The sequence below is a fragment of the Schistocerca gregaria genome, chromosome 8, assembly GCF_023897955.1.
Source record: "Schistocerca gregaria isolate iqSchGreg1 chromosome 8, iqSchGreg1.2, whole genome shotgun sequence".
NCBI lineage: Eukaryota > Metazoa > Arthropoda > Insecta > Orthoptera > Acrididae > Schistocerca > Schistocerca gregaria.
Genome location: NC_064927.1, coordinates 408764647 through 408786565, shown reverse-complemented (window position 1 = coordinate 408786565; position 21919 = coordinate 408764647). Strand labels below are relative to the sequence as shown.

General features: G+C 43.2%; 1 protein-coding gene across 1 annotated transcript in view; it reads right to left on the bottom strand.

Moving 5' to 3' along the window:
• Positions 1-244: 244 nt before the first annotated feature.
• Positions 245-21919, bottom strand: part of LOC126285220 (uncharacterized) — a 190125-nt gene continuing 168450 nt past the window's right edge. The window contains exons 10-11 of the mRNA XM_049984521.1: positions 17656-17841; positions 245-427 (exon numbers count right to left, since the gene is read on the bottom strand). Of these exons, the coding sequence (XP_049840478.1) occupies positions 245-427; positions 17656-17841 (369 nt within the window). The remainder of the gene's footprint in view (positions 428-17655; positions 17842-21919) is intronic.

The following is a 21919-nucleotide window of genomic DNA, read 5'->3' as shown; positions in this document are numbered from 1 at the left end:
CATTTTGCGGCGGTATTTTGAAATCGTGACTTATTAAACTCAGAGTTCGGAAAAATTCATTTCTGTCAGCACTTGTCTCATTTGGAATTGGAGTTATTACATTCATATTAAAGTCTGAGAGTGTTACGCCCGCCTCATATTTGGGTACCTGTTCGAATAGTTTGTCATGGATGGTTCTCGCAAGGTTAAGTGTTATGGATTATATAAGGAAATGAAAGTGAGCGGTGGAGAAGAGAAAGACTGTTTATTGTTCCGGCGGCGGCTCTGCCTCGCGAGTCTCCACTTCCTGGATGGCGGTCATGACGGACTCCCTCACCACGTCCTCAGCCAGGCTATAGCGCAGCGGTTTGGGCTTCGCGTAGAAGCGGTACACCGTCACGTGCTCGTACGTCTTCACCGGCGTCACCACGCACTTCGGGAAGCGGTCCTGGGAACACAAAATGGAAACAGGATCTCACCCGTTTATCTACGAGGGCTGTACAGAAAGGAATGTCCAGTACCATGTGGTACGGCAGACAGTGTTCGAAATGTGGCAACCACAACACTGGTCACGCAGTAGGCCACTGCAAGGGCGTTGAGATGTTTGTGGTATGAGCAAGCATCAGTACGTATTCGATAATGTCGTAGTGTAGCACAGACTCATCGGACCAGAAACTGTCATCTCCCAGGGGACATCAGCTAATACCAAGTAATACCGGCTTTAACCTTGTTAATGGTAGGGCCCAAATCTGTAAATGGCAAAAATGTGGCGCTAACACGGGTGAAAAGAAACGAAACTTCCAAAAAAGTTCTCTGCTATCGTCTCGGAAGACGAACGGCAGTATAATTTACAATTCTGTTTGTTGCATTGGTAGTGAACCAGTATAAGAGGGAAGTTATAAATTTCAGAGGTTGTTCAAAAAAATGGCTCTGAGCACTACGGGACTTAACATCTATGGTCGTCAGTCCCCTAGAACTTAGAACTACTTAAACCTAACTAACCTAAGGACAGCACACAACACGCAGTCATCACGAGGCAGAGAAAATCCCTGACCCCGCCGGGAATCGAACCCGAGACCCCGTGAGCGGAAAGCGAGAACGCTACCGCACAACCACGAGCTGCAGACTCAGAGGTTGTTCACTCTATGACGAACCAATCTGCTTACTTCGCACTTTTATTTATAAGCATCTATCTAATTTGTGATGTGTTACTTCGAACACGTGGAAAGCCATTTACAATTCCGTTTCATTAACCAAAAATTCAGTTTTTAAGTATACCTTAACCTGATTTGTGTTTCGGCTAACTGAAAATTTAGGATTATGCTTTCGGAATGAATGGAAACGGTAATCGTCTTCGTTGCTTCAAAAGACCACCATGAATTTGACGGAATAGAAGAACCGTCTGGCTCTGTTCTCAATCCAGGAGATTAATCGCAGCATAAAGTACACTATGTGATCAAAAGTATTCGGTCACCTGGCTGAAAATGACTTATAAGTTCGTGGCACCCTCCATCGGTATTGCTGGAATTCAATTGGGTAATGGCCCATCCTTAGCCTTGATGACAGCTTCCACTCTCGCAGGCATACGTTCAATCACGTGCTGGAAGGATTCTTGGGGAATGGCAGCCCATTCTTCACGGAGTGCTGCACTGAGGAGAGGTATCGACGTCTGTCGGTGAGGCTTGGCACGAGTCGGTGTTCCAAAACATCCCAGAGGTGTTCTATAGGATTCAGATCAGGGCTCTGTGCAGGCCAGTCCATTACAGGGATGGTATTGTCGTGTAACCACTCCGCCATAGGCCGTGCATTATGAACAGGTGCTCGATCGTGTTGAAAGATGCAGTCGCCATCCCCGAATTGCTCTTCAACAGTGGGAAGCAAGAAGGTACTTAAAACATCAATGTAGGCCTGTGCTGTGATAGTGCCACGCAAAACAATAAGGGGTGGAAGCCCCCTCCATGAAAAACACGGCCACGCCATAACACCACCGCCTCGAAATTTTACTGCTGACATCACAAACACAGTCAGATTACGTTCACCGGGCATTCGTCAGACCCACGCCCTGCCATCGGGTCGCCACATTGTGTACCGTCATTCGTCACTCCACACAACGTTTTTCCACTGTTCAATCGTCCAATGTCTATGCTCCTTACACCAAGCGAGGCGTCGATTGGCTTTCACCGGCGTGATGTGTGGCTTATGAGTAGCCGCTCGACCATAATGTCCAAGTTTTCTCACTTCCTGCCTAACTGTCATAGTACCTGCAGTGGATCCTGATGCAGTATGCTGTGATGGTCTGTGATGGTCTGGGTAGGTATCTGCCTATTACACATTACTACCCTCTTCAACTGTCAGCGGTCTCTGTGAGTCAACAGACAAGGTCGGCCTGTACGATTTTGTGCTGTAAGAGTCCCTTCACTTTTCCACTTCACTATTACGTTGGAAACAGTGGACCTAGGGATGTTTAAGAGTTTGTAAATCTCGCGTACAGGCGTATGATACAAGTTTCATCCAAACGTCTAAGTCGGTGAGTTCCGCGGAGCGCCCCATTCTGCTCTCTCACGATGTCTAATGACTACTGAGGTCGCTGATATGGATTATCTGGCAGTAGGTTGCAGCACAATGCACCTCTTACGAAAAACGTATGTTTTGGGGGGTGTCCGGATACTGTTGATCACATAGTGTATATGGAAATTGCAATCAGTCATTCAGATTCTATATATATGACATTTATTATTTAGAAGGCAAAGGTTGTGTTTATTCTTTTTTATAAAAAAAGACAAGACCGATTAAACACAATTATTTTAACAGATGAATAATGTTTTAGTCAAGGAGATGTTGTTCGACAGCTATTCGTTACTTCTGGAGATACGACTTGTAGATTAAGGATATCATTTTCAAACACGATGTTTTTTTAAAGGTACTAACAAACAAACTAGGTTCATCAATTTAATTCAACACTAAAGTAATTAGATATACAACAACTATTATTTGGAAAATAATAAGAAACTTTCATGCAATGTTTTTGTTATGTCGAATAAAACTGTTTAGAACCAGCTAAATTTTGTTTCTTAGTCGGCTAGTTCCAAAACAGATTTGAAATATCCCTATCCAGCCCAAAGACCAATAAACAACAAAAATAATGAGGTTAGCAGTGCTGCTTCTATTCAATCCTCTCCAAAGAGTGAATGGAAACACGAAGTTTTTATTATTTTATGCTTCGAAACCATGCATTAGGTTTCAAAACTGATTATAAGTTTAAAGCTAGACACTCTATCCACAATAATATATAATTTTGATTTTAATATTTATTTTTAAAATGATCAGTTTTTTATTTTAAATTGGAAACTGTTTCTATACACCCCGTTTCACTGTAAACTTAAGCTTAAATGAAATTCGCCGACTAATAATTGGTTGCATGAAACCCACTCCGCTCGATAGACTGTATAATATGGCCGCATTTGTGAACGCAAAGTCCCAAAGAGACGCGCGTAAACATAACGGAGAAATTTAAGCTTATCTCCGATGAACATCACTCCTCACTTGGAGGATCTTATTGAGCTAAGAGATTTAAATCCATTAAGACACTCCTCACCGAAGAACTTACCAAGTCTACAAATGACTACCCTCCACTGCAAGAGAACCCGAGCGGAGAGAGCTTGGTATGGAAGATTAGGGAGAGTCTGAATCGCATCAGAACGGGTGCAGCGGCAGTGAAGGCAAACCTGATCAAGAGGTACTTTATAAATGAATATGACGATAGACGTGATTGTGACGAATTTAAAAATATGCAACAGCTCCTGAACCGTCCTAACCGTCCCAGGTCATTAATGAAAAGCCGCTCCAGTTGCTAATAAGAACTTGTTACATTCACGCCAATTTTCGATCTTCGCATCAGGCCATTTCCATCTGGATCTGAAACTTCCAATATTAATGTATAATAACTTGGACATATAAATATTTTGCATTATAGGAGATGAAAAAACAAAGCTTATATATGTACAGTATAAGTACAGAAAAAATAAATAACCTACACTGTACTGTAGATAAGCAATGTCAAAGAATAAAAAGGTAGAAGTCAGGCGTATTTAAACGGTTATGTGCCCAATGATACCTTGAGAAAAATGGGTGCATCATTATTATAAAAACTGTGCAATTCAATACATTAAAAATTATGCCATGCTTCGTCTTTAAGAAGAGCTGTATTCTGAAATTTTCGAAATTTCAAATTGCATGCCTCCACAATGAAAGGCTATAAGCACTTTTGAGATTTAAGAAAAGTGTAAAATAGTTACATTAGAGAGGGCATCCAAGTCGAGTGTAAAGTTACGTCATCTAGCAAGCAAAAGTTAAAACACAGAGAACTGTAGAAGGTGTTAACATAGCTTAGACGCATCGTGGGCTGGTTCGTTCTTGTGAAATTAGCTCTTTATTCTCTGTAAAGAATGAGTGCTATTGACAGGGGATGTCTAATGGATTACATATTTTTAGATTTGCCGAAGGCTTTTGACACCGTTCCCCACACAAGCTACTTCTAACCAAACTGCGTGCGTGTGGAGTATCGTCGCAGCTGGATTCGTGACCTCCTGTATGAAATGTCACAGTTCGTAGTAATTGGCGGAAAGTCATCGAGTAAAACAGGAGTAATATCTGGCGTTCCCCAAGGAAGTGTTACGGGTGCTCTGCTGTTTCTGATCTACATAAACAATTTGAGTAGCCTTCTTAGATTGTTTGCAGATGACGCTGTCATTTACCGTCTTATAAAGTCATCAGACGATTAAGATAAATTGCAGAATGATTTAGACAAGATATCTGTACGGTGCAAAAAGTTCTAACTGACTCTAAACAATGAAAAGTGCCCGGTCATCCGCATAAGTACTAAAAGAAATGCTAAATTTCGGTTACATGATAAATCTAAAGGCTGTAAATTCAACTAAATACTTAGGAATTACAGTTACGGATAACTTAACTGGGACGATCACACACATAATGTTGTGGGTAAAGCAAACAAAAGACTCCACTTTACTGGCAGAACACTTCGAAAACGCAACAGGGCAACTAAAGAGACTGCTTACACCACAATTGTCCGCCCTGTTATGGAGTGTTGCTGTGTTACGTGGGATCCGCGTCGGATAGCATCGACGAAGGACACCGAGAAAGTTCGAAGCAGGGCAGTTCGTTTTGTATTATCGCGAAATAAGGAAGAGGATGCCTTGGATATAAAACACGAACTGGGGTGGCAGGCATTAAAACAAATGCGTTTTTCGTTATGGCAAGACCTTCTCATGAAACTTCAGTCACCAACTTTCTCCTCAGAGTGTGAAAGTATTGTGTTGGCCACTATCTACATGGGGAGGAATGATCATCGTAATAAAATAAGAGAAATCAGAGCTCGCACGGAAAGAACTAAGAGTTCCATTTTTTCGGGCGCTTTTCGAGAGTGGAACGGTAAAGAAATAGCTTGAAGGTGGTTCGATGAACCTTCATTGAGAATTGCAGAGTAATCATGCAGATGCAAATGTACAAAAGCATGATTACAGACAGACAGATACAACTCCGAAATTGCAGTGCGGAAAGGTAACTAAAGTTCCTAAGTGGTCCTCAAACCAAGAACGCCTGGTTGCAGCCCTGTAGTACGGCTGTTGTCTTCAACGAGGTCGAGAGTGTCCACAGCGTACTCACCATGAAGATGGAAATTAATGGTAACACTTGGTCACCGAGAACGTTGAGTAAACATTGTGGGTCGAGAGCGAGCTTACCTGAATGAGGGGGCCCAATACTTGACCCAAATGCACCCCAAAACATCACAGAACACTTCCAGCGTCAACCACACCCTCTCACACTGCGCGTTAAAAGCTACACTGAGCTGTCAGCACTCTCGACGCTTTGCATTATTTCAACAGAGGCAACATTGGGACCAACCTACCTCCATCCAGTCGACTACCCGCCAAATGTCCACTGTATACAGTTGTCATGGGAATGTTTGACTGGAGGATGGTTGAGAAGGGTCTGTATTCACAGTCAGCAGCAGTCCCTATTGGATTTAATGGCGACTGTTACAGACTAGGCGATGCACTCCTATTCAGACCCTGTCGTTTGAGATCTTCTCAATATGTGACGTCTGTTCTTTCGGACACATCTGAAAAAACAGGCACTACAATATAATGAGGCGATGACGGCCAATGATCCCTTCAGTGAAGATACACACCAAGCTCGAACTGCTGCGGCAATGGGCGATAAGCCGCAATAACGAGAATAATGAGCAGGGGCTCATCAGTAGGATGTGGCTTAAGTTGAGAATTCTAGGGTAGTCTCCGCAACTGTCGTGATCACTGTGTCTGGATGGCGTAGTGGTAGTAAGCAGGAGATCTGGGTTCGAATCCTAGTCCGACATAAATGATCAATTTACCTCTTTGATATAAACGAATGCCCACTGGCGGCTAGTGTCTTTAATTCCTTTGTGCCTTAAGAAGGTTTCACGAATACTGTTCTTGCGCCGCGTTATACGGCTCTGGGCCGTACACTATTCCTTGTAGACAATGTTGGACACTCCGCACTGATACTCAACTGAAAAAATTGGGTAACTTAATTCATGGTCTGGTCACGGATGCGTCCAATCGCGACAGCTCGTTTCTGTTATTCTATCACATTTCTACACCGAGAAAGTTCGAAGCAGGGCAGTTCGTTTTGTATTATCGCGAAATAAGGAAGAGGATGCCTTGGATATAAAACACGAACTGGGGTGGCAGGCATTAAAACAAATGCGTTTTTCGTTATGGCAAGACCTTCTCATGAAACTTCAGTCACCAACTTTCTCCTCAGAGTATGAAAGTATTGTGTTGGCCACTATCTACATGGGGAGGAATGATCATCGTAATAAAATAAGAGAAATCAGAGCTCGCACGGAAAGAACTAAGAGTTCCATTTTTCCGGGCGCTTTTCGAGAGTGGAACGGTAAAGAAATAGCTTGAAGGTGGTTCGATGAACCTTCATTGAGAATTGCAGAGTAACGTCGATTCACGTTGCTCCATAGAACCGACTGGTGTGTAGACACGGATTCACTGCCATGACTTACGTCTGCAGTGGAGCGTCACATGACCGCCAGGTTCTACACTACCTACATTGCTCAAAAGCGGCCAGTGTAGTTTGAAAAGGAACTAGAAAATGTTGTAATTTAATCTCAAAGATACAAGAAGAAAATTTGTTCGACTGTCATACCAGAGGAATACTCTAAAAAACTTTATCATTGAGAGACAAAGGACTAATTTCTAGATTCTTTTATTACTTCTAGTATTAACTACATTTTTTGTTCTGATGTGCTGGCGTAAAGACGTACTGTATAGTTTCATGTCTATGTGTGTGTGTTAAATGAAGGTGTTAAATGATGAAAAATGTGTTTTATAATTTCTCTCAAGATCAAGCCTAAATCCCATAGCAATGGAGTACAAATTATTCTGTTGATTCGAGAAGGCGAATTTTAGATGGAGGCGACGATCTTTATGACGGCGCTGCTCAACAATAGAGGTACGTGATTGTGCTCACTACTTTTCTTTGGTGGCCGCTAAGATTAAATTGGTTCAAATGGTTCTGAGCACTATGGGACTTAACTGCTGTGGTCATCAGTCCCCTATAACTTAGAACTACTTAAAACTATTTAACCTAAGGACATGACACACATCCATACCCGAGGCAGGATTCGAACCTGCGACCGTAGCGGTCGCGCGGTTCCAGACTGTAGCGCCTAGAACCGCTCGACCACTCAGGCCGGCTCCGCTAAGATTAATTTCGATGTGTTTTTGCCGAGACATTCAGAACCTGCAATCTTCCTTTTCGTAAAAAAATAGGAGTCCGATTGAAAAATAAATATTCTTAAATTTAAATAACCATAATTCTTTTACCCAGGCCACGGGGGATGATAGAGAGTACGTGCCTCTACCCTGATTGTACGTTCGCAATCTCTGTGTGTGTTACGACGTAATTATTTTACACAAAAAAATTAAGATAGATCTTTCTCATCAGATCGCAACCACTCGTACGCGAATGTACGTACCCTCTGAATGTGTCTAGCCAGCCATGCGCATTGTTCTAAAGCTTTTCTGTTAATATTCTGTGGATTGCTTCTCGGCAATTAATTTTTGTGTATGCCGCAAATCGTACTTCGCATGAAGTATTTATTTCGCAAGTTTCAGGCTCCATTTAATGTCAAAAAAATTCCGAAGTACGGCTGACTACGCAAACTGCTACAACAATTTCATATCTCTACAACTACAATAAAAAAACAATAACAAAAAACAAAAACAATAACAGAGAGGTTACGTTACAGGTTTTAGAATGTAGTGATTAATGCACGGTCCAGTCACATTAATGTGACCACCGCCAATGTTCGTCGTTAACGTGCAATAACCACTCACAGATTGCAGGTGGCAGCATTAGCAGTGGAGGGTGATAAAGTGTGTCAGGGGACGGATACAATAGTGCAGTCGTTGTCGTAATGTGGAAATGGAACGATTTATCTGACGCCCAAAAGGGCATAATCATTTGCTTTTGGGCTAGTGGTGAAAGCGTTTCCAAACGTTTGTAATTTGCTCGCCTGTGGAAATTTGTGTTAAGGTCTTATGTGACCAAACTGCTGAGGTCTTCTGTCCCTAAGCCTGCACACTACTTAAGGGGGGTAGGACGTCAAACGGGCCGACTTGGAGCAGGAGAGTCACCACAGCACACTTTAATTTCTACTGTCTATACTTTTACAAATAAATTCATAAAACTTTGTCACCATGACCAGGAAGGATTGGGGACTCACACTCATCGCAGTGGACGTTCAAAATACCTTTTTTTTACATGTGAAATTTCATCATTTTTTTCACTTATTACTGGCTGCATTTGTTGCTATAGGTACACTTTTCTTCCTAAGTAATAGAGATTGCTCGATGAATTTTTCATAGCATACAAACAGTAGTTAAGGTGTATGAAACTCTAGAATTTTCCAAATCTATTAAAAAACTGTGAAAAATTGAGATAATTACCTATAAAACATGATTTTTTTCTAAACATGAAGTTTAAAATGTAACAGTTCATTCATTTTTTCACAAATTAAATAAATTCTAGCGTTTCATACACATTTAAGTATGGTATGTATGCCGTGCAAAATCCATCGAAGAATCTCTCTAACTTATGAAGAAAAGTGTTCAAATGGTTCAAATGGCTCTGAGCACTATGGAACATCTGTGGTCATCAGTCCCCTAGAACTTATAACTACTTAAACCTAACTAACCTAAGGACATCACACACATTCATGCCCGAGGCAGGATTCGAACCTGCGACCGTAGCAGTCGCGCGGTTCCGGACTGAGCGCCTTAACTGCGAGACCACCGCGGCCGGCGAAGAAAAGTGTACCTACAGCAACAAATGCAGCCAGTAGTAAGTGAAAAAATGACGAAATTTCACATGTAAAAAAAAGTGTTTTGTTCCGTTTTTGAGCTTCAACTTCTATGAGTATGAATCCTGAATCCTTCCTGGTCATGATTTCAAAGTTTTATGAATAGACAGAGGAAATTAAAATGTCCTGTGGTGCCACTCCTGCTCCAAGTCAGCCCGTTTGACGTCCTGCCCCCCTTAATCTAACTTAAACTAACTTATGCTAAGGACGACACACACACTCATGCCCGAGGGAGGACTCGAACCTCCGACGGGGGAAGCGGGGCCGACCGTGTCACGACGCCTCAGACCACGCTGCAACTCTGCTCGGCTGTCGCCGTGGTTAAAATATACTCTGCATGGCAATATGGCGCTATCCAAAACCACCGCCGAGGCAACTATAGTACACCGTTCGTCATATATGACAGGGGTGCAAGATGGCTGCAGAGATGTATACGGGCGAATAGACATGCAAGTGCTGAGCAACTGAAAGCCCAGGTGGACCAAGGGGGCACCAACAGCGTGTCCTTAAGGACCTTTCAGCGAATGTTGCTACATATGGGCCTTCGTAGCAGGCGCCTGGTTCACGTACCCATGCAGACCACTGTTCATCGGCGATGATGGCTGGCATTAGCACGCCAACACCGTAACAGGACGTCCACTGAGTGGCGACAGGTGGTTCTTTCGGATGAATCACGTTATATGCTCCATCGGACAGATGGATTTCGGAGCGTACGACAATGCAACAATCGTCCGAAGGGTCGACGCTGGATGAAGGAGCGTTATACAGCCCGGGGAATGTTTTCGTGGCATTCACTGGGTGATCTAGTCATTCGGGAAGGCACAACGGATCAACACAAGTACGCATCTATCCTCGGGGGCCGTGTCAACCCCAACATGCATTTGGTAGCCACCAAACTCCCTGAATTAAAACCCAATCGAGAACCTGTGGGACCACCTCGATAGGGCTGTTCGAGCCACGGATCCTCGGCTGGGAGACCTGGTACAGATGGCCATAGTGCTGAAGTCGGCTTGCCTACACATTCCTCTCGGTACCTCCCAGACCCTCATTGACTCTCTTCGTGCACGTCTAGCAGCGGTTCACGCTGCAAAAGGTGGTTATTCAGGCTTTCGATTGGTGGTCACATTAATGTGACTGAATAGTATTTTGTGTCTGACGAGCTTATTATTCCTGGTTCTCCAACGATGTAACAGGTGTTTCGTAAACAAGGTCCTTCAGATACCCCCACAGGAAAAAAAAGATTGGGAACAGAAAAGGTGATAGTGGTCGCCATGCGACTGCTCACCGTGACCAATCCAGTGGCCCGGAAAGGTTGTCTGTACATGTGCCCTCAGCTGAGCGCTGAAACACGCGGGGGCCCCGTAGTGCTAATGCGGCGAAGTATGGGGATGGGAACATCATCCAGCATGTCTGGCAGAAACTCGCACATAAATAAGAGATACATGCGACCATAAAGTTGGTCCGGAAGAATGTACGATCCAATTAAACAGCCTCCGTCAATGGCAGCCCAAATATTAAGGGTAAATTTGCATTGTGAGGGATTTGTACGTGTAGCATGTGGCTTCACATCCGCCTACGCATGCAGGTTGTGGACGTTCATCACACCCTCGAGTGAGAACGCAACCTCATTGTTGAAGAGGACACTCGATGTGAAGCTTCGGTACCGTGACGGTAGCATCCTATCGTGGCGTTTGTGACCCCGGTTCCTAAGTGATTACTGATCCTTGTTGTATGGCCAATGTCCGATGGCAGCCGGCCGGAGAGGCCATGTGGTTCTAGGCGCTACAGTCTGGAACCGAGCGACCGCTACGGTCGCAGGTTCGAATCCTGCCTCGGGCATGGATGTGTGTGGTGTCCTTAGGTTAGTTACGTTTAATTAGTTCTAAGTTCTAGGCGACTGATGACCTCAGAAGTTAAGTCGCATAGTGCTCATAGCCATTTTGTACCCATGGCATTTGGGAAAGTTATTTTGAATCACCCTGTATTACTACTCTTTAACCAGCCGCCGGAGACCCATGCTCCATGATACCAAAAGACATAGAAAATGTCTGCGTAAAACCTTCGAAATTTTATCGACGGTGTTCGTGTTCGACCTCCATATTGAGGCGCTTGATCGGTTTTGCATCCACATCTACGTACGTGCCCCATAAGCAACCGAATGGTGCATGCTGCAGGGTACCTTACACCATCAACAGTTATTTCTTTTCCTGTTCCGTTGCAAATAGAGTAAGGTGTAAACGACTGTCTATGTTCCTTACGTGTAATGTATGTTGGCAGCAGTACGAAAATCGTTCTGCAGTCAGATTCAAATGTCGGTTCTCCAAACTTTCTCTGTAGTGTTTCGCGAAAAGAGCGTCGCCTTTCCTTCAGGGATTCCCATTTGAGTTCCCGAAGCACCTCCGCAATGCTCATACCTACCAATAACAAATCTAGCAGCACGTCACTGAACTAGGAGCTCTTTGCGGTGTGGGGGAGTAGCCATGTATGTGAAAAACGGCATCCCATTTGAGTCAATTGATGTTTCAAAGTACTGCACTGAAAAGGTGTTTGAATGTTGTGCAGGTGTGGTTAAATTTAGTGGAGCTAAACATCTTACTGTTGTTATTTATAGATCGCCAGACTCCGATTTCACAACATTTTTGCTAAAGCTAGAGGAAGTTCTTGGTTCACTTTATAGGAAATACAAAAAGTTAGTTATATGTGGTGACTTCAATATTAATTGTATAAGTGGTTGTACAAGGAAAAGGATGCTGGTAGACCTCCTTAATTCATATAATCTTATGCAAACCGTATTCTTTCCAACGAGAGTGCAAGGGAACAGTAGAATAACCATAGACAATATTTTTGTTCACTCCTCGTTACTAGAAGGGCATTCTGTTAGCAAAAAGGTGAATGGCCTTTCAGATCATGATGCACAAATTTTAACTCTAAAAGATTTTTGTGCTGGAACAGATGTTAAATATAGTTATCAACTTCTTAGGAAAGCTGATCCAGTTGCTGTAGAGACCATTGCAAATCTTATCAAGGAACAAGAGTGGCAAGATGTGCATAGTGCTGATACAGTAGACGATAAATATAATGCTTTCGTCAAGACTTTTATCGTGCTCTTTGAAAGTTGCTTTCCGTTAGAACGTTCAAAACAGGGTACTAGTACAAACAGGCAGCCTGGGTGGCTGACTAAAGGGATAAGTTGCAATTAGATCAAAACGTTAGAAACAGTCACAATCTAAATGTAACCGTAGGCTTCCGCGGCCGTTGTCAATGTCAATAAAACTCTTCTGGGTTAGAGACCGCATTGTCATTTATAAAATTCCAACGTTTCGGCGTCTGTTGCAAGACGCCTTCCTCAGGGTGTGTTGCTAACTGCTGAATGAGCGCAAGTGTGGGAAACTGGATGAGGAAGACTGGCACAAGGTCGACAGGTTAACCTTCCAGCAAGCTGCCAGATCAAGTGAATGTACCAACAGTCGCCAGGTGACGAAGTTCGACAAATTGCAACGGAAAACAAGAGATGAAGGACCAGTTTTGGATACGCGACGAACAGTGGTGAACCTCTCCAGCCACAAAAGTTTTGGCGAAAGGGATGAACTATGCAATCGCACCAAAACTAGTACCGAAAGAAGACATTATCGAATCAGTGGAGGCCTCGGTACGCCATCTACCACAACCAGAAGCAGAGAAGATCCGACAAGAAACAGTACTAGTCTTGGCTCACGCAAAGCCTCCGAAGCAAAACATCAGTAAAGAGGAACGTCAGGCCATCAAGGAGCTGAAGAACAACTCTCAGATTGTGATAATACAGGCGGACAAGGGAAATGCCACCGTAGTGTTGGACACAGTAGATTACGATAAGCGGATGGAGGATCTTTTGAAGGAACCCATTTACCATAAACTTAAGGGGAATCCGACGGTCAAGATAGTGAAATCGACGCAAGCGCTGCTGAAGCAAACCAGGATGAATTTTGACACGACCCGTAGACTCATTCCACAGGTGCCACAGGCACCAAGAATATATGGGGTACCAAAGATCCACAAAGAAGCCTTCCCTTTACGGCCGATAGTGAGTAGTATCAACTCGCCGACCTACAAATTAGCGAAAGAATTGGCTCCGAAGCTTAGACGTTTAGTGAGACATACAGATGCATACGTCAAGGACTCCACCCATTTTATAGCACTTTTGAAAGAGAAGCGTGTCTCTGATACGGATCTGATGGTCAGTTTTGACGTGAAATCTTTGTTCACGAATGTACCCGTGACGGACACCACGAACATCTTAAAGGAACGCATGGCACCTGACATCAGCGAGCTAGTGCGCCACTGTTTGACGACCACCTATTTTAGGTGGAAAGGGGATTTTTATGAGCAGACGGACGGTGTTGCTATGGGTTCCCCTCTTTCGCCTGCTGCAGCAGACATTTTTATGCAAGCATTCGAAGAAACAGCACTCCTGTCCGCGCCATTACGCCCGGAATGCTGGCTACGATACGTGGATGACACATTTGTTATCTGGCCACACGGAGAAGAAGAGCTTCAGAACTTCCACGAACATCTTAACCAGCAGCACAGCAAAATTCATTTTACTATGGAGATTGAAAAGAACGGGGTATTACCTTTTCTCGACGTAGAAGTTTATCGTAAGCCAGACGGGAAGCTTGGACACAGAGTTTACAGGAAGCCCACCAACACGGACAGGTACCTGCATGCATCCTCCCACTACCATCCTATGCAAAAGAATTCGGCCCTGCGAACTTTAACTAAGAGAGCCTACAGGATCAGAGACGAATACAACCTGCAAGCTGAACTGCAGAACCTCAGGACCATTTTTGGAGCTAATGGCTACGACATGAGGCTGATACGCAAAACCATGGCGCCGAAGGAGGAGGGCAACAGGGAAATACAGAACGAAGCACAGAACACCGCCGTGCTACCGTATGTACAAGGGGTTACTGAACGTCTGGGCAAAATTCTCCGTCGGGCAGGTATTAAGCCGATTTTTCGTAGCAACAACAAAATAAAAGACATTCTGGGCTCGACAAAAGATACAACTGACAAGTTTCATGCCGCCGGAGTTTATGAAATCGAGTGTGAATGTGGACTGGTGTATGTAGGTGAGACTGGGCGTCCAATAAGCACGAGGCTAACTGAACATGAGAGATATATCCGCCTCAAACAATATAGCAAATCAGAGGTGTCAGAACACCATGAGCAGTGCAGGATGAACATCGAATTTCGAGAGGCCGGAGTACTGGCGAAACAGCCGTTTAGTTTGAGGAGGAAGATTAGAGAGGCTATAGAAATAGCCAATCGACCCGATAATATGAACAGAGAAGACGGTTACAGACTTCCAGCGTCTTGGATGCCTGCTGTGACAGCTTTGCGGAAGGACAGCTCGCGCGAAGCAACAGGCGTGCGGTAGGCCACAGCGGAGGATGGTACACAGAGCGCTGACGCGGCCTAGTCGATACTAGGCAGTTAGTAAACAACGCTACGCTGCAGCCGCCGCTAAGTCTCCTATTCGCCGATTTCCACCAATGGCAGGCAGTAAAGGAAACTCCAATGAAAAACGCCTATTTCCGCCAATAACAAGACGCAATACAAACACCAATAAAATGAACTCCTAGTACCCTTCCTCCTCATCCTCACATCCAATCACAACACTCTTCCATAGTATATATGTACCCACACTTGCGCTCATTCAGCAGTTAGCAACACACCCTGAGGAAGGCGTCTTGCAACAGACGCCGAAACGTTGGAATTTTATAAATGACAATGCGGTCTCTAACCCAGAAGAATTTTATTGACAGTCACAATCTAAATGCAGCAGCCCATTGCAAACAGTATTGTAAGGTGCTTAAAAAAGTTATTAGGAAGGCAAAAAGTATGTGGTATGCAGATAGAATAGCTAAGTACCAGGATAAAATTAAAACCATATGGTCAGTTGTAAAGGAAGTGACTGGTCTGCGGAGACAGGTCGAGGATATAGAATCAGTGCGTAGTGGGAATGTCGGTGTTACTAATAAGTCGCATATATGTACAGTATTTAATAATCACTTTCTGAATATAGTACGTGAACTAAATAGAAACCTAGTCCCAACAGGGAATCATATAGTGCTCGTAGAAAAGTGTTCCGAGACTGTTACCTGAAATGCTCCTCCATGATACTGACAAGAGGGAGATTGAGTTAATAATTAAATCACTAAAGACCAAGTACTCTCATGGATATGACGGGGTATCTAGCAGAATACTGAAGTATTGTTCTATGTATGTTAGCCCAGTACTTAGCCATATCTGTAACTTTTTCTTTAGGAGTGGTCGGTTTCCTGACCGATTATAGTACTCGGTAGTGAAGCCACTTTATAAAAAGTGAGACAGGGATAATGTTGACAATTGTAGACCTATTTCTATGCCATCGGTGTTTGCTAAAGTTATCGAGAGGGTTGTATACACAAGGTTACTGGAGCATTTAAATTCACTTGATTTGCTGTCAAATGTACAGTTTGGTTTTAGAAATGGCTTAACAACTGAAAATGCTATATTGTCTTCTCTCTGTGGGGTTTTGGACGGATTAAATAAAAGGCTGCGAACGTAAGGTGTTTTCTTTGATTTAACGAAGGCTTTTGACTGTGTTGACCACAAAATATTACTGCAGAAGTTGGACCAATATGGAGTAAGGGGAGTAGCTTACAATTGGTTCGCCTCTTATTTAAGAACAGAAAGCACAAGGTAATTCTCCGCAATATTGAGAGTGGTAGTAATGTTCAGTCCCAATGGGGCACTGTTAAGTGGGGCATTCCCCAAGGGCCGGTGCTGGGGCCACTGCTGTTTCTTATTTATATAAATGATATGCCTTCTAGTATTACAGGTGATTCAAAAATATTTCTGTTTGCTGATGACACCAGCTTGGTAGTGAAGGATCTTGTGTGTAATATTGAAACAGTATCAAATAATGTAGTTCATGAAATAAGTTCGTGGCTTGTGGAAAATAATTTGATGCTAAATCACAGTAAGACTCAGTTTTTACAGTTTCTAACTCACAGTTCAACAAGAACCGATATTTTGATCATACAGAATGGGCGTATTATAAGTGAGACGGAACAGTTCAAGTTCCTAAGCGTTCGGATAGATAGTGAGCTGTTGTGGAAAGCCCATGTTCAGGATCTTGTTCAGAAACTAAATGCTGCTTTATTTACCATTAGGACAGTATCTGAAATAAGTGACAGTTCAATACGAAAAGTAGTCTACTTCGCATATTTTCATACGCTTATGTTATATGGTATTATTTTTTGGGGTGATTCTCCTGATTCAAAAAGAGTATTTTTGGCTCAAAAACGGGCTGTTCGAGCTATGTGTGGTGAACCTCTTGTCGACCCCTATTCAATAGTCTGGGAATTCTGACATTGCCCTCACAGTATATATTTTCTTTAATGTCGTTTGTTGTTAGCATTATTAGCTTATTCCCAACAGTTAGCAGCTTTCACTCAGTTAATACTAGGCAGAAATCAAATGTGCATGTGGAATGCACTTCCTTGACTCTTGTGTAGAAAGGAGTGCAATATTCTGCTGCATCCATTTTCAATAAGCTACCACAAGAACTCAAAAATCTTAGCAGTAGCCCAAACTCTTTTAAGTCTAAACTGAAGAGTTTCCTCATGGCTGACTCCTTCTATTCTGCCGAGGAGCTCCTGGAAGAGCAGAAAAATTAAGCAAATTCCAGGGTTACATTATTGATTTTCTTTATTTAAACTTACGAATTGTCGCTGAATATGATTCTTATATTTCATTTTATCTGTTTCCACTATCGCGTTATAATTTCATGTATTGACTCGTTCCATGGCCATGGAGACTTCTCCTTAATGTGGTCCCACGAAACTAAAAATAAATAAATAAAAATAAATAAAAACTGCTTCTAATCCGATCTGATTGGGATCCGAAACAATCGAGCGGTACTCAAGAATGTTCACACTAATGTACTACATGCGGTCTTCTTTGTAGATGAGGTACACTTCTCTACAGTTCTCTGAAAAACCAAAGTCGACCATTCGCCTTACCTACTACTGCCCTAACGGGCTCGTCCCATATCATATCGCCTTGCAACATTACGCCCAGATATTTAGCAGACCTGACTGTGTCAAGTAGCACACTGCTGAAGGTGCAGCCGGGTTCTAGTTCTACTCCTGTCATTGCTAACTGCGGATTTCTGTATACGGGTAACAACCAGAGGTAAGAGAGGTAAAACGTACCATGTGAATAGCGTTAGGGAACCACTGTGGCGCCAGCCAGATGCCACAGAAGCTGCCGTAGCGGACGCCGTCCTTGCCCCTTACGGCGTTCTCGTCTTCTTCCTCTTCCTCCACCACCTCCTCGTCTTGCTCCTCTTGCTTCTCAGCCCCCGCCTTCGTAGGCTGAGCTGACAACGACGACTTCACCTGCCGGACATCGTACACTCAGTAACGAACGTCATTCGTTGTCAGCTGTTAGCAGCAATACAGTAAACAAAACAGTAAACGACCTTTTCTTTAAGGAATCGAACTTCTGTGTATAAAACAGCTTCAAATGTTTAATTTTCCACGAAAGATATGCCGTCTTTCATATTTGACGTTAAACATGTAACCGAGGAAAAGTTTAGAAATGATTTGAGATTATGTTTTAAGTTTGTTGGAAGACCCTTTGCTGTTGTGTGCGACCTACGTGTATGATGTATTACGTCAGAATCGAAATTATTCAGATGTAATACCCATCTAGTTAAACTACTAGTTGGATATTTAAGTCTAAATGTACTGCCCTTCCTTTACTGTTGTGGGTGTCAGACAATTTTTCACGGAATCAACAAGTCACAGATCAGTGTGTACACAATTTTGGACAATAATATGGCTGTAGTAATGGGCGTCATGTAAACGCTGCTTATAGATGCTCCTTGGAGAAAACAATTATATCATCTAAATAGACCATGCATTGCTTCACTTTTAATCTTCGCAATATATCACCTGAAAGCCACTTAAAAACATCACATGTTTTTCCTCGCAAAAGGCTTGTGATGTCATTGATAGCGACCAGAGGGATTTTAAAATGCTGTTTTCGGACGATCTTCAGATGCTACCTCTGACTGATGATACCTGCTTTATAGGTCCATAGTTGTGAAATAACAACACTGGTCCAGATTACCTTGGGTTTCTGTTGCGTCTGTCATAGGGCAGACATCTGAATTTGTCTTCTGGTTTAAATAATAGTAGTGACAACAGAACCTATATGCCAGGGTTGACAACCTTTTAGCTTATCTGGACCACATTGGAAGCAGACGAGTATTTTTGAGACTCACGTAATATACTTAATACTAAGAATAACCGCTCAGGGAACCGGGGATGGGGGACGGAAGAGGGAATAGCAGTGAGTGGCAGAAGTTTCAATTCGAAAATATTCAATTTATCGTATCCTTACATTAACGGAATTTAATGTATTTTTTTTCTGGTTGTGTGATAGCTGCTTACTTCTCCGGCTGCACTGATACTTGCTTTAGGCCGCATGCGCCCCGCGGCTTGGAGACCACTGCTATGTACTCTGCTGTCATCTGGTGTTTTCTTAAGGATGTTGACAACAGGTGAAGAACAGGTTCTATTACCTGTTTCTAGGAACCGATCTTGAAGTTGCTGGTTTATAAATTCTTCCATGACAGGCTGTAAATGCTGCAGAACTCTATATGGTTTCTTATAAATAGGCCTAGTGGGAATATGATGGTGAGTTGGTGGTATGGCAGGAAATGATCCAAGAAGATCAAGTGACCACATGTACTCTTCTAACAATCTTTCCATGTCCTCCTCTTTCCGTCCGTCTAGAAGTTCGACTTCTTTCCCAGATGCGATTGAAATAACAGACTGTCCCATTGTTCAGTAATCTGATGTGAACTGCTGTCCAGTTCTTCCTAATTTCTAAATTGTCTATCAGAGTCCGACGTGATAGCTGTGCTTCTTCAGGTCTAAGTTATCAATGCCAACAGACACAACTCTGGTTTTATCAAATATCTACACACAGAATAGACTACTCTGTGCAAAACATTGTACTTTACCTAATTCTTCATTTTCAGATAAAGGCTCAACCACACACAAAGGATTCATCAGTGGATCAACAAGTCAATGCAGATTAATTTTCCAGTATCTTTCGGTAATGATATTCCACAAATTGGCCGTAAAGAACTTACACAAAGTTTAGGCAGCCAGACCAATGTCTTTGGTGTTAATTGCAGCAGTAATGGTTTTCCGGCAGTAAAATCAAGATCCAACAGCATTCCATCCAGTTCTGCTACACACCAATGTAAGTCAACTTTGGCATGATGTGTACTCAGGAAATCAAACCAAGTATGACTTCATAGCCACTGCCGACTAGGAGGAGAAATTCGACATTAACCCAAAAGTTACCTCCTCCCTCTCAGACAGGCTGTTGAACTGAGAGAATCCACACGACCCCCACCTACATCAGTTAATGCCCAGAATTGCGTATTTAATTCTATTTTACGAGGTATACTCTTCCTTGCCACAGATACCGGCTGTCCAGTGTCTAATAAAAATTTATACATGGCCCCTTTCACGTAACCAGTCAAAAAAGGTCTACCACTGATTTCACATAGAGCTGACTTGTGCTGACAGTGGACATAACGCCCCCTGTCCTGTTTTAACGGCAAGATACAAGGTCCACCCTGTTACCGTCTTCCATGCCACAGTGAATTTCCGCCATTACTGTTCTGTTCAGAATGCCCAAAATACTTACAAGGCTGGCACTGCTGTTCTCTACAATTACACTTCATGTGACTGGTATGACCACATCTAATACATTTGATATATATTTTTAATACTGCCATCTTTTCCCATAATTTGGCGACTATATCACTTTCAGCTAGTACTAGTGCAATTTCTACTGCTTCATTCGGAGTCTTTACGAGTCCCATAAGAAATCTTAGTGACATTTCTGTCTACAAACCTGTAAAAACGCATCCAGTGCATACTGCTTGGTTTCCTGTAATGTGGTCTTGTTAGTATTCTCATGTTCTGTGAGGTCATATGTATTGATATCAATTACAGACCATACAACGGTCTATTGATTTCTCCTGTTTTTGTAATACCCCATTAAGCCGCTCATGGTAGTAGCTCGGTGTATTTTTCCTCTTATACCATCCATTTCCCTGAAGTCGACAAACTGCTGTGCCTCTCTTAATCTGTCGAGGCAAATTAGAAACGCACGATCATCTCCCACTAGCTTTAATTTAGCCCGCCCGGTTGGCCGTGCAGTGTAACGCACGGCTTTCTGGGCGGGAAGGAGCGCCGGTCTCCGGCACGAATCCTCCCGTCGGATTTGTGTCGAGTTCCGGTGAGCCGGCCAGTCTGTGGATAGTTTTTAGGCGGTTTTCCATCTGCTTCAGCAAATGCGGGCTGTTTCCCCTTATTCCGCCTCAGCTACACTATGTCGGCGATTGCTGCGCAAACAAGTTCTCCACGTACGCGTACACCACCATTACTCTACCACGCAAACGTAGGGGCTACACTCGTCTGGTGTGAGACGTTCCCCGGGGGGTCCACCGGGGAGCGAACCGCACAACAACCCTGGGTTCGGCGGGGGGGGGGGGGGTGAAGTGGACTGCGGTAGTCGTCGTGGGGTTGCGGACCACTGCGGCTGCCGCGGAGACGGAGCCTCTCAGCCGTTTCTAGGTCCCCGGTTAACATAACATAACTTTAATTTAGCTACACTCAATAAGTGCTCATTACTCCAATTTCCCAACCTAGCGTCAGTACCCAGTTTATCAAAAATCACTGACATCTTCCTCCTATTCCTGGAAGACTGGAGTGACCAACGGGGCAGTGTGAGTGTCAAAGATATATGCACCAGGATGTGAGTGGTCTTTCTTTTCCTCACTTAGTTGTCCTAATTCTGTCTGCATCCGAGTTACTTTATTTATCTGATGCTGAATAGCATCCCGAGTCAATAACTGTTTCTCTATACTGCCTGCTTGCTATTGACACAAGTATACAGTATACCCAAAATAAAATGGAAATGACATTGTAATTCTGTCAGAGACAGCAGAGGACTTGTAAGAGCAGTTGAACGGAATGGACAGTGTCTTGAAAGGAGGGTATAAGATGAATATCAACAAAAGCAAAACGAGTATAATGGAATATAGTCGAGTTAACTCCGATGATGCTGAGGGAATTAGATCAGTAAATGAGACACTTTAAGTAGTAAAGGAGTTTTGCTATTTGGGGAGCAAAATAACTGATGATGGTCGAAGTAGAGAGGATATAAAATGTAGACTGGCAATGGCAAGGAAAGCGTTTCCGAAGAAGAGAAATTTGTTAACATCGAGTATAGATTTAAGTCTCAGAAAGTCGTTTCTGAAAGTATTTGTATGGAATGTAGCCATGTATGGAAGTGAAACGTGGACGATAAATAGTTTGGACAAGTAGAGAATAGAAGCTTTCGAAATGTGGTGCTACAGAAGAATGCTGAAGATTAGATGGGTAG